Here is a 12,343-nt window from a genome sequence, read left to right as displayed (position 1 = left end):
ACCGAGTTTTCTCGTTGGCAATTAAAATATTTAAAACAGGGTCTAAAATGATCCATATACTGAAAAACGTTATGCAAATGATATATTCGGGACTGAATACTATTTTATAAATTTCTGGGGTACTGTAACGATCAGGCACGGTCCTGATAATAGTATCCAGAGGTACACAACGTGCAATAAGAAGAGTGGAGATCACCAGCAGCCTAACGGGGATCGAGCAACGCGCGATCTGCCGAGAATCTGACGCACTGCCAAGAATTTGAACTTCCCACCCTTCGCCGATCCTCCTTCATCTATTTCTATTTTTTCGCCGATGGATAAATCACAATGCATCGTTGGGGGATTTCGCAATACCCGCGACCGAGTCGTTTCTGCCCCAAGTGTCGTCGGAACGGAGCGCGCCGTTTGGCAAACATCGTCCGGATCGGACGGAAACAGTAGTTGCCGACGGTATTCCGCCGATTTCACGATCCATTACGATCTATTACGGTGTCGAAGTTCTCGCTGGTTCGGTCGTTCCGCGCGGCACGTTCGTGTGTCTCGAGACGCGACCTAGGCTTCGCCTAGATCCGTAATTAATTGTCGCGCAGGCCCACGGCGTGGTCGTAGCACGAGTAATTAATGCCCGCCGTCTTAGCAATTAATCGTCCCGTGTAGACGTCGAACGAGCCGCGCGTCCCTGCCCGAACATCTTTTCGCGGAACACAATGTGCCACTGTCAAGAGTTCGGCACAATTTTCTACGAACGATACACGACGAATATGTTTAATTAGCATACAGAACACGTCTTAGACAATTAGATCCATTACATCATTTCTACCGCGGTTTTATGCGTTTCTATTTCGACCAAAAGGTGTCTTTCCACACCTTTGCATTTGCATATTATAGCTTTGCAAATGTAAAAACACGAGAGTATTTCTCAAACGATCGTTGAACCAGTTTTATTCGACTAATGAAACAATGAGAAAAATATTCCATTTCGATTTACGCTTTTAAAGTGTGGACAAGCAAAATATTTTATTTTTAATCTGCACGAGCAGATGAAACGAAACATTGTAATCCCGGTGCAAACAACGTTAAAATAGATTCTGTTTCCATAGCGACATTCGAAACACTATTTTATTTGCTTTCACAATGCCGTACGTTAACTAAAATAATATTTCCAATATTTCTGCATCGGGTAGTATCCAGGTCAGAGTGTATTTATTTCTGAGTAAACTATTTTTAAACTAAAATGCCATTCTATATACGATATACATAAAATAGTACGTATTCTATTTCAGTCGTAATACAGCCCTGATCTTATGTCGCGAAAAAGAAATTTAATCGTTGGTAATGGGATGATCCAAGACCTTTGAATGGTAATGCATTTATCTGTAGGGAACTGAAGAGACTGTATGGATTATTACTTTTCTTATTGATGCTGAAGATTATTCCGAACTCAAATTATTAATTCCCGACTGGTAGGCACTTCCATATTTAATTTACTATCCGCGATATTCAAATAATCTATTTTTTCAGTAAAGCTCATAACGTGAGAATTTTTTTTTTTAAAGAGATCTTACTTGAATGATTTAAGCTAAACCTTTAAATAAATTTAGCAGTTGATAATAAATAAATTGGAATTATCAAGAATCTGCAATATTTTTCACAGATTTTGCTGTTTATTCACCTGTTATCTCTTTTTACTCTGGATTCGGTATTATGGCGAGGATTCATCCGACCGAAGAATGCGTTTTGACACCCTATTCCAACAATTTTTGTTTTCATATCACGCGCAGAAGTTTGTTATTCGCGTGGCGGTACGAACGGATCAATATTTTGTTAATTATTCAGAGTACGAAAAAATACGAAGGTTTTCAAATTCTTACGTTTAGATTGAAACGGAAAATTGAAAATTAAATTATCTTTGGTAGGGACTCGTTGGAGGTATAAGTTGAAAATGAACGAATTTCGGTCCGTGTTGCCGATCTATTAAATAGTTTACGATCAATAAAAAGTAGTACAACATCATCGGTTGCGAAACTGTTAAGTACCCGAGCACTTTCACGCGCAGTTTACCGAAGTCATCGACTCGCGAGGCTCGAAATCAGAAACGGAGCAATAAAAGTTCCCTCGATTTCCTTTCTTCTTTTTCTCTGGGCGCGAATATCGCTTGCACCGCGCATCCATGACCCGAGTCAACAATAAATCGGTTAGCGCGCGTGCCAAGAAGATGCTCGTGGTTCGTGATTTCATTTTATTTTCGACACGAGTTCGCTCTTTCGTACCGTGTTCCTTGTATTCCTGTTTCCCAACAGAACCACGGAGAGAACACGGATGCGAATATAAACTCCCCTAACAATCCCGTTCGAACCCTCTACAACCAGCGGTTGCCAACCTTGGGGAATACAGAAACCACTATACCGGATACTTAACCCTTATAGTTCGGTCGAATCAAACTTCGAACTAGGAATAATTCTCAACTCCAATTCTATTGCATCGTATCGTCCACGTGGCTCTGACATATGATTATATTACTCTGATGTGACAACAGCAGTGGCTGTAAATAATACAAAGTTTCGTTAAATTTTCTTTTCTGGCACTGCGTATTAACATAAACAAGTTAATTAATTGTAGCAATCGACTGGTTTGACAACCGCTGCTCTATACTCTTATCGTTCATATTTGCTTTTCGAGCAGCACGCGCGCTACTAAACTTGCGATATTATATGCGAGAACAAGAAAAAAGAACAGGACGAACGGGGATTCCCGTTTGCATCCAACCGGGGTGCTTTTATTGCGAGTATAACCAGCGCGTGCAGAACCGCTACAAAGTGGCACGAATTCCAAAAAATTCTAAAAAACCGCCACGTTAAAAACGGGATGGGTTGAAGGAGTTTCTTGGGCCACCGAATTTCATTTACAGTTCAACATTTTCATTTGGGTAAAATTAACCAAAAATGGGCGATGAGAGGGGCTATCAAAAGGGTTAACATAAAATTCAGGGCACAAATTTTTAAATACATTTTTGTTATTGCTTTTAAATCAAAACGAACTTTTTTTTTAAATTGTGAGGTGTACGAGATCGTATTAGAATTTTATTTTAGCAGGACAGAGACCGGTCGAGGAAGTGGTTAAAAAATTCTTGAATCGTAAAGGGTTAATTTTAACCCAGAATGTAGTTCTGAGTATTGTTCCGCGCGAAAGTGAACGTCTTCCGGGTGCACCGTGCCCCGTTAGCGCGTGAAAACGTGGACGGGATGCGGAATGCAACGAAACGTGGCTCGTAAACATACCACAATAAACTGTCAGAAGGCAAGAGAGTAGTAGATCGACGAACGACGCTCGAATTTGCACCGGGTACGCGAGCCAAGACGACACCGTCCACGTCCCGATGCCATCGACAGTCGCGTTTTTTATTTTCGAATCGCGCGAAAGGGTGGTATTTTCGTCGGACTTGGATTACCTTCCGAAAATAATCGGCGCTACGCGCTCGAGCGGATTCCTCGAATTCTCTAATTTTTCGAAACGACCTTCGTCGGAGTTGGGCAACATTTTATTCGAACAAAATTATTTCAGATATTCGGTCGATGGAAAAATAATAAACGTATTTCATTTACAATTCTATTTACCGAGAAACAAACAAGTTTCAGGCTTAGAAATAACGCCATCATTGGATGCAATGCTTCCAACGTGGGTCTAAATGATATATACCGTGTTTTCGTGCAACGTTGTGCAATAACGTCTCCTGATTTATATTTGCAATTTGTCTTCCTTGCTAAACGGAATTGCGTCGAATGATCGTATCCACGAGCACCGCGTATTCTTACGTAATTGTTGGACAATTGATTCAGTTAAGCTTCGACTCGTAGAGTGGCATACCTCGGCTCACAATTAACAGAATGGGTCAAGTTTACCTCGATAAAAGGTAGACAAAGACTGCACCGTAGAATAAAATTTAAATGTTCGAACTAACGTATCAACCTCCAATTTTAACCTACATCTGCGGGAGAGTAGGTTAGTTCTAGATTCCCGGTTGCTACGTGTAAAATATAAGATGTAATAATTCAACAACTCTAGAGATATAAGTAATTAAGATAATATACGTAGGAATATGTACCATGAATATCAATCTCTGACATCGAACCGAACAACATGGCTCAGATGGGATAAACCAGTTCCTGCGCTCGAGGTCACGGGTTCAATGTAATTTTTTTTAAATTGCTACCATTTACAATTGCATTAACCATATGCACGATGTCGATCGGTAATCTATCATGCATGCATACGAAAACTTAAAACTGACAACATAATGAATGTTTTCTTGCTGCAGCCACACTTTTCACTTCCTTCGAGAAAGCAACTTCATTAACGTTGTAAAATACTTTCCAAAACGTAATTCATGTCCCAACCAACTGCTGAATTATTTCAGAAGCAAGAGTTTATTAAAAAAATTTCATCGAAGTCGATGAATCCGCGTTGAAAATAAATTGTGATGTATTCTTACGCAATATTTAATAATAGAATCGGAAAAACTGCTGCCAAAGGTATTTCTCTGTTTGAAAGAGAAAAATGGTACGTTTAGGCCATGTACCAATGAACGTGTCCGCGGTGCCAAATTGTTCCTATGTTTTTAATCTACTAAGAATTTAATTTAAAAAAAAAAAAACACATCAAATGGACGAGACTCTAATGCACAGTAGTTTCCTCTATCCTGTATTTTTTAGTTAAACGCATCGATTCGAACCTTTATTATTTTTAAAAGTCTGCCTACGGTAGATTAATCTGAATTAAAAAATGTACAAGATATTCTACACCCTCTGTGAAGCAATCGAGGGTTGATTCTGGACTAACTGTCCAATTAATTTGAATCACTACAGCGTACGAATATTCGAGTATACAACAATTCGACGAGTGACCTCGATCCTGGTTAAAATCAAAGGGAGGCGAAGCCCGGTTCAGCCCATTATCAGTGGACCCCAGAGTCTCGTATCTCAAATTGCAAGAAACGTTGAGAGCATATTCGAGGCTCTTCGGTTTACAAAATTATTAACAGGTGGTTCTCGAAGGGCCACGTCGGTTAACGAACCGGGTAACCCAACGGTTAATCGATAAACACGACCGCCAAATCTATTGTACGACTTACCTTGCCCTGCATGATCAAGCGGATGGTTAGGGTGACCGACGGGTCATCGTTTAGGGTTGGTTTTGCATCCATACCGTCCATAACGAATTCACGGATTCTGTGATTGCGATGGGAGGTCTTCTTCTCGAGATTTGCGGGGGGAAAGGGTGTGGAGGAGGATAAGGAGGACAGGGGAGAGGTTAGGCGAGTGATTTTGGTTGGAGGGGTCTCGGGGGACGTGCTTCTCAAACGCTCCCAGGTATGCTCAGTCCTTGCACTGCAATCAGAATATTCGATGGATTATGAAACGATCCACGGAATGCCGACGTCAGACATGCTGTAATAGCCGCTCATTATTTCGCGTTACGCGCTACGTGGAAAACTTTTGTCGCAGGATGATACCAATCAGCGTTTCCCAACCATTTCCGGCCTACTCGCCCTTCTATAAAATATTTTTTTGACCAATCCCAATAATAAAAAAAAATGTGATTCTTTTAAAGCGCTTTAATAACTGCATTCGATCTAGTATGTCAACGCCCCCCTAAAGATTATTGTCATTGCAACGTCCCACCCCCAGGATGGCGCCTACGCCCACAACCGATAATAGAAACGAATCGAACGATTAAAGTGAACGCAGTTGGACGAGAAAACTTTTCCAGTGTCTTAAGCATCAGAAAACGGGCACTTTTTCTCCGTTTTCTGGCGGCTATACGATTTGTTGTGTTTAGTCTCGCGTATTACATATTTATGAAGATGTAACGACTTCAAAGTTTTTAAACGGCACAGTACACTTTTTATACCACCACGTCGTAGTTGATAAGAAAACGAATTTACGACCTTAACCTTCAGTATATAGAGTATATATCAACATTTAGCGACAGTAAATATTACTTATCATTGAATTTGCGTTTCTTTTTCATGGTTACATCATAATGCCACAAAAAGTGTACTCAGCCATTTTAGAAGTCAAAACCTCATATGGTAGATTCCAATAGTTCGTTGCAATTAAAAGTACAGATTTGATCAAAGTTACGTCTTCTTTTGGTCTTGTAACTCAAAATATTTTCCAAGAATGTTTTCCAAAAAATTATATTATTTTGTCTCGTATTAAAGGTTAATTAAAGAATTTTTGTTATTCAAAGTGTGTTATATTTCTGTGGAACTTTTCATCTCCGCGATATGTGTATTGATTATTTTGTATCGTTTCGCCATTAATCTTCGTCATACGCATGATTATAAAATCCATCAAGATAATGAATTTTCCACGTGATGGATGAAAGGGACTCTGTAGTATTTGAATAATTGAGACGTTAGTATTTTCCATGATCAACGACCGGAAACGGGAAACTTATTAAAATTGTCGACAAATTTCGCCAACTAAAAACAAGACATGATTAATTTCAGCCAAGAAAATTACACCGTAGTAATTAACTCGAATATAATTTATGATTAAATGCACTTTCCGATCAATAACTCGAGTCGAACATTTTGATTCGTCTTAACAGTTGTTTTGCTCGAATGATAATTCGTATGGTATATAGAATTGGTAGGTGAAAGCAATTAAAAACATACATTAACTCTAAAAACGAAACGAAACGCATCGAGTTTCGCAAAAAGAAGCGGCGTTTCGCTTTGGAGTTAAAATATGTTCCCAATTGCTTTTAATGGCCAATTTAATAATACACACGAGCAAGTGAAACACAATGCTTGACTGAAAGTATTAATTTATTTGCAGGGTCATTTAGGTAATATCTTATACATTTCTGATGCTTTAATTCAGCTTTGACATTTTTAAAAATTATTTTATCTCATGTCGTCATGAATTTTCGCTAAAAAACATTCTGTTCTAGTATTATATTCCACTGTAAACAGAAAATAAACGTCAATTTCGAGGAAACAATAATTTCTAATGCGGAAAATTCGAGACAAAGGAGCGTTAGTAATTTTCTCCGGCTTCTAGCAACGTATAAATTCTATTTCCGACGAAAATCAACACGCGCGAGTCGTAAAGTAGACTAGAATCGCAACTGCATCAAGAACATTACCGTCAAAAGTACTGTACCATCATCAGAATTAAGCTCTAAATGACTTTGTAATTGAAATGCATCTAAAATATTAAATATGCATAGATCGAATGTTTACAAATATTACAGTTTCAAAACTTCTTTAATTTACTAATAAATTTTTGCCTACACAACTGTTATACTAAAGCTAGGTACATTAATTAATTAATGATCATTTATAAGCTTGTCAAAGAAAATCATAAAGCCAGATTTAGACGACTTTTTGAAATACTTTTTGCCCATCCCTGGCGCAAGAGTTCCAGGAACAGAATGCAGGTTCCCGTTGGCTCGCATAATTCATACGCCCAGTGCCCGGATGTATTTCTATTTTCCACGCGTACAAAGAAAATTCCGTTTCGGATTGACACTATTTTGAAACGCGCACGTGGTACCAACGGCCCTCTGTTCCTTTGTTGCATCTAACGAACCGCTTCCTCATTACGGGCACGCGTATAGAAGCCACTTAAATGGAACTTTCTATCACAAAGAAACCGTCACGGGAATTAAACGGTGTAGCGGGAAAACGGAAAAATAAGTTCGACAAAGACTTTACGCGGAAACGTTATAACGTACGCTTGGCCGACCATGAGTCGCCAGAGACGTCCGCGTCAAATCTACAGAAGACAAGAAACTAAGAAACTGTTAGGTACTTCCTAGTGCAACATCGGGACACTGAAAGGAATAATTTTAAATCGCATTTTTTCCCGAAAAAAATCACCCGAGCGTCGAGTACCGAGAAGGGCATGAGAAAATGGGAGTCGGGTGAAAAGTTTCAGAATTTATGAGCGATAGTGCGTAGAAGGGTTTCCTACGAGCCGTTTGCCATTGAATTAGAATGTTACGAGGTGCGCACGCGAACGTTCCAACGATAAAACACGGGTAAAGGGATTCACGGTTACGAAGTGCTAGCCGTTCCAGGAAAACTAAGTATAATGCTTCTGGGCTATGGCTTCGCGCGTAGTTTTCAGGTCAGGCGATAAATACATAAAAGTGCGACCAAGTGCCTCTCGGAGGGGACACCGAGCTCGTACACCGTTGCTTATTTTACTTTCATGCAACGGATGCAATTATGTATTCGAATCCCGAGTATAAGGTTCACAGTCCGATTCGTCGTTATCTCGACTATCGCACGATTGCCTTTATTTACCAGGGGACGATAAAATTCATTTAAAAATACGACGCTCGACCTTTAGCTCTCGAAACAATTCCTTTGCACAGATAAGGTTTTGGCTCGGTCTAGTTACACGGGGTGTTTCGAAAGGGACTCTATAAAGAGATCAGAAAATTATCATTTTACAATCTGAAGTTTTCGAAAAATAAACAGCTAAAGTTCAATGACGTCACTTCCGGCTCGCGCAATTTAAATCACGGGTCAGCTGATCGTCCGGTGTCACGTGCACGCACTCAAACACGTGTTAGTGACGTTTTCGCATACAAAAACTTTACCACTTGTTTTTATCTAGAAAACTGACAACACTTTATTGAGCGGTGAAAATAAATTTTTGTCGAACAGGATTTTAACCATTTGCATGTTAATTACGACGCACGAGATTACCAATTGAATCGAGCGCGAAAAGTTCCATGTATATGTGTGCAGTACCCCTCTAATACAGTAGAATCTCGATACATGATTAAATGCGAGCCTCGTTCGTTGCATTGTGTTCAGGAGTGGAGGAGATGGTTGCTTGGTAACGAATCAAGTTCGAGGTGGAGCGACCATACGTAATGGAGATATGCTGTGTAAGCGCGGCCTCCCAATTGAATTGGTTATTCCGATCATCGGTCGAGTCTCGATACTTGGAAGAATTTTCTGCCTCCTTGCAATTATCGAGCTTCTACTTTTGTATTGCACGCTCATCTAAATGTATGCCCTTAATTATTTCCTTAACTACCGCGAGCACAAGAAGATTATCCACGTAATGATCACTCGATTCGACGTACATTGTTATGGATTCAAGAAAATAACGTAACCTGATAGGGAAATGGAATTTTTTTTATCATTAATGCCAGGGATTACGCACATTTTCTACTTTGTAACGAAACCATAAATAAGTAAGTAACCGAGTAACTGTATAGCGTGTCCAAGTTAAGAATAGGTTCATAATTATTTTTCAAATTACTACTGGAACAAAGACAAAATAAAAATAATTAAAAATATTAATAATAGCCTATGAAGACGATAATCCGTTTTGTTTTCCAAGTACCACTTTGTATACCGTGTAAACTGTGTTCTATTCGCCGTAGAAAACAGAAAGGGGTTCTCACGTTGGTTGCTACGCCCCTTTCTCAATGCCCCCCACCTCTGTTAAAAGTGCGCCAGACGGGTTTCTTGCTCTGTCCGTTACGAACGGCGCTTTCAGCTTGCACGTCTGGCTGCGTGTGTCACACACATAGCGAGAGAGACACTTTGTTTCGACAAAGCCACTGGTCGCATGCTCTACATGCCGCATTATCAAACAGAGGTGTTATCTCGATCAGACCTTTTCCGATATATCGATCGGACAATATCTGAATTTTTAACGGTCGTTGGATTTTCGAGTAACAATGCACCGAACGTATTACACGATATTGCTGTACGCAATGCAACCGCTTAATATTGACCCACGCTCCAGTTTCGTACAGTTATCGCGTTCGGCCGAAAAAGTCTTCTGGAACGTCGATTTTGAACCGTAACGATGTATTATCCGTCAAGTTGATTTTAAAACCGTAACGTATACGCAAGGTCGATTCTGAACGGAAACGATACAGCAAGTTTGACGTTTCGCCGATAAAGAGGCTTTTCTCGCGATCGTAAAAAATGTTCCGCGCTACGAGAATACGGTGAACGTCATGTCGAACAGACGCCGAATATCGCAGTACGATGTATCGAAGCGCGTGATACTTTTTCGACGCGCCATGAACGAGCATTTGCGTGCGGTGCACAGATGGCACTGGCGCTCGTACCTTGATAATAAACGCGGCAACATGAATCGAAAACGCGTATTGTTCGTTGGATTGTGACCACGTATATCGACGCGCGGACGTGGGATCGTGACAGCGTGATCGTACATCAGGAAGCAGATGTGCTTTGATCATAATCGCTCGTCAATAACAGTGTACGACCACGTTAAGGAGAATGATAATGCTATAACGTATGCACCAATTAAACGAGTTGTTTATCAATGACAATCTTGAAACCTTGGACAGTGCTTAAGTAAATTTTACACGTTATAACCTTGTAAAAATTAAAAGTAAAAATTCTAATTGACTCGTAATTACTGACGCTTGTATACCTTTTTCTATAAATAATGTTCGTACTACGTTCCGTACGAAGATCACTGCGTTTTAATATTTATATAATTTTCAATTTAAATGAACGAACTGGGACACAGGAATACGCAAGTATATACCAGACTTATAGTTAATGTAAATGCGCACCGTCCAACTTTCGTTGGTTCCTGTTCCACGAATAATTCAGAGCGTCGCTAATTATTTGTACACCGCATCAGGGAATATCTAAATTTCAAATTGAAAATCTCTGTTAACGCAAATGTGCTATATTTAGCCTTGCCTGTCTTTCTAATCGACCACACGTCTATACTGGCGACTGTGACCGTTTCGCTCTGCTGCTGTCCGCAATGCAATTGGACTGTGGAATTTAGTGCAATCTGCGTTCCGTTATACCTGCGTTCTGCGTGTGTGGAACTTAACGACGGCAATGGTCCAATCGTTTAACCGTCGAACCGATAGTTTGCGATCCTTACGTCGTTTCCCGTTCGTCATAAAAGCATCGTTTTTTCCCCGAACGTAACGCGGGTCGTTGTACCAGACATTGCGTAATATTAACGGACGACCCGCCGCGACTAATTCGAGCAATCACGATCCATCCATAATTCGCGCGATCCGGTGTGCAAGATCGCTACGATTTGTCAATCTGTGCATTTCACCCTTGTTATGTGAGCTACGGCGTCCGTTCGAAACGACCGTGCAGTTTACGAACGTTAAACGGGACTGCACGAGGGATGCTCGAACACGTTGAAGCAATTACTAATACGTTGTGTAATTAGAACCACGGTTGGGGTTCCTTATCGAACCTTTATGCGTGAATAAAATCAATTGCTGACAGGGTGTAGTATTCTAAATGCAAATATCCGAATAGTTTCTTAAATAATAATATTCGAATACGTATAAAATATTCCAATAGTCCGAAATGCTAATTCGAATACATCTGCCGTCGTCAAAACAAAGAGTGCCTAGAAGCGCCTTGTATGCGTGAATTCGCGCAAAATTTTCTCTTTCACCGACAGTCCATTCGCACCACAAACACAACCGGGCTTCTTTATATAACGGACAAACCGGCTTTTCCATAAATGCAACGGCCAACGAGTTTCAGGGCGCGATAGTTATTTCGCTTAACCGGCGATTCATGCACTATCAATTTAGATGATAAACCGTAATCCGGAAACAGCTTGTTATGATTCCGTTTTATGCGATCCGTGAAATTTGTATTATCCTTTTCGAACGATTTTACCACGTTATCGCGCGTCGTGTGCGAATTAACAGCAGCAAATCACGATATCGTTTCGAACGTTGCCTCGAGACTGGTGTAAATTAGGAGGTAAACAATTACACGACGGGTAAATTGGAACTGTATCGAGAAAACGATCGAGATGCAACGTAAAATGTACGCAGCGAGAGCGTTTCTTTACGGGAGGAGCACAATTAAAAGCGTGCGCGTACTTGTATTTGGTTGCATCGTTCGCTTTCGGGATCAAAAGCGTGGAGCGAAAAGCAGCATTGTTCGGAGGGCAGTAGCACGCGGTGGTATATGTATGTACGTAAAAAGGTACGTAGATACAAGTCGACGACCAGAAGCGGTACAGACGCGAGAGAAAACTAATCACGGGACTAGAATGTCCCGTCTCTCTTGCACGCTCGCACAGGCATTCATTCTCTATATACATCTCCCTCTGTATCTTTTCTCTCCCTCTTTCGTTAATATCCGGAGTAGGGGGGAAAAGAACCGATCGTTCGATTTGCCAGCACTAGCTTCCTATCTTCCTCGCTGCTTGGGTTTTGTATTCCGTGTCTGGTTAAATAATACGCAGCCAACGGACGGGCGTCACGGCGACGAAATACGAGAGATTATAATGCGAGATACACGCGGCAACGAAAACACTGCTCTCACTGCCAC

General features: G+C 40.6%; 1 protein-coding gene across 7 annotated transcripts in view; it reads right to left on the bottom strand.

The window, feature by feature from the left end:
• LOC122405291 (poly(rC)-binding protein 3) overlaps positions 1-12,343 on the bottom strand; it is a 136,978-nt gene that overhangs the window by 48,991 nt on the left and 75,644 nt on the right. For all 7 annotated transcript variants that reach the window (XM_043409933.1, XM_043409932.1, XM_043409936.1 and 4 more), the window contains one exon: positions 5,129-5,384. In XM_043409933.1, coding sequence (XP_043265868.1) covers positions 5,129-5,384 — 256 coding nt within the window. The remainder of the gene's footprint in view (positions 1-5,128; positions 5,385-12,343) is intronic.

The sequence above is a fragment of the Colletes gigas genome, unplaced genomic scaffold, assembly GCF_013123115.1.
Source record: "Colletes gigas isolate AHSC1104 unplaced genomic scaffold, ASM1312311v1 Colletes_gigas_Sc00004, whole genome shotgun sequence".
NCBI classification, from domain to species: domain Eukaryota; kingdom Metazoa; phylum Arthropoda; class Insecta; order Hymenoptera; family Colletidae; genus Colletes; species Colletes gigas.
This window is presented reverse-complemented; position numbering and strand designations above follow the sequence as displayed.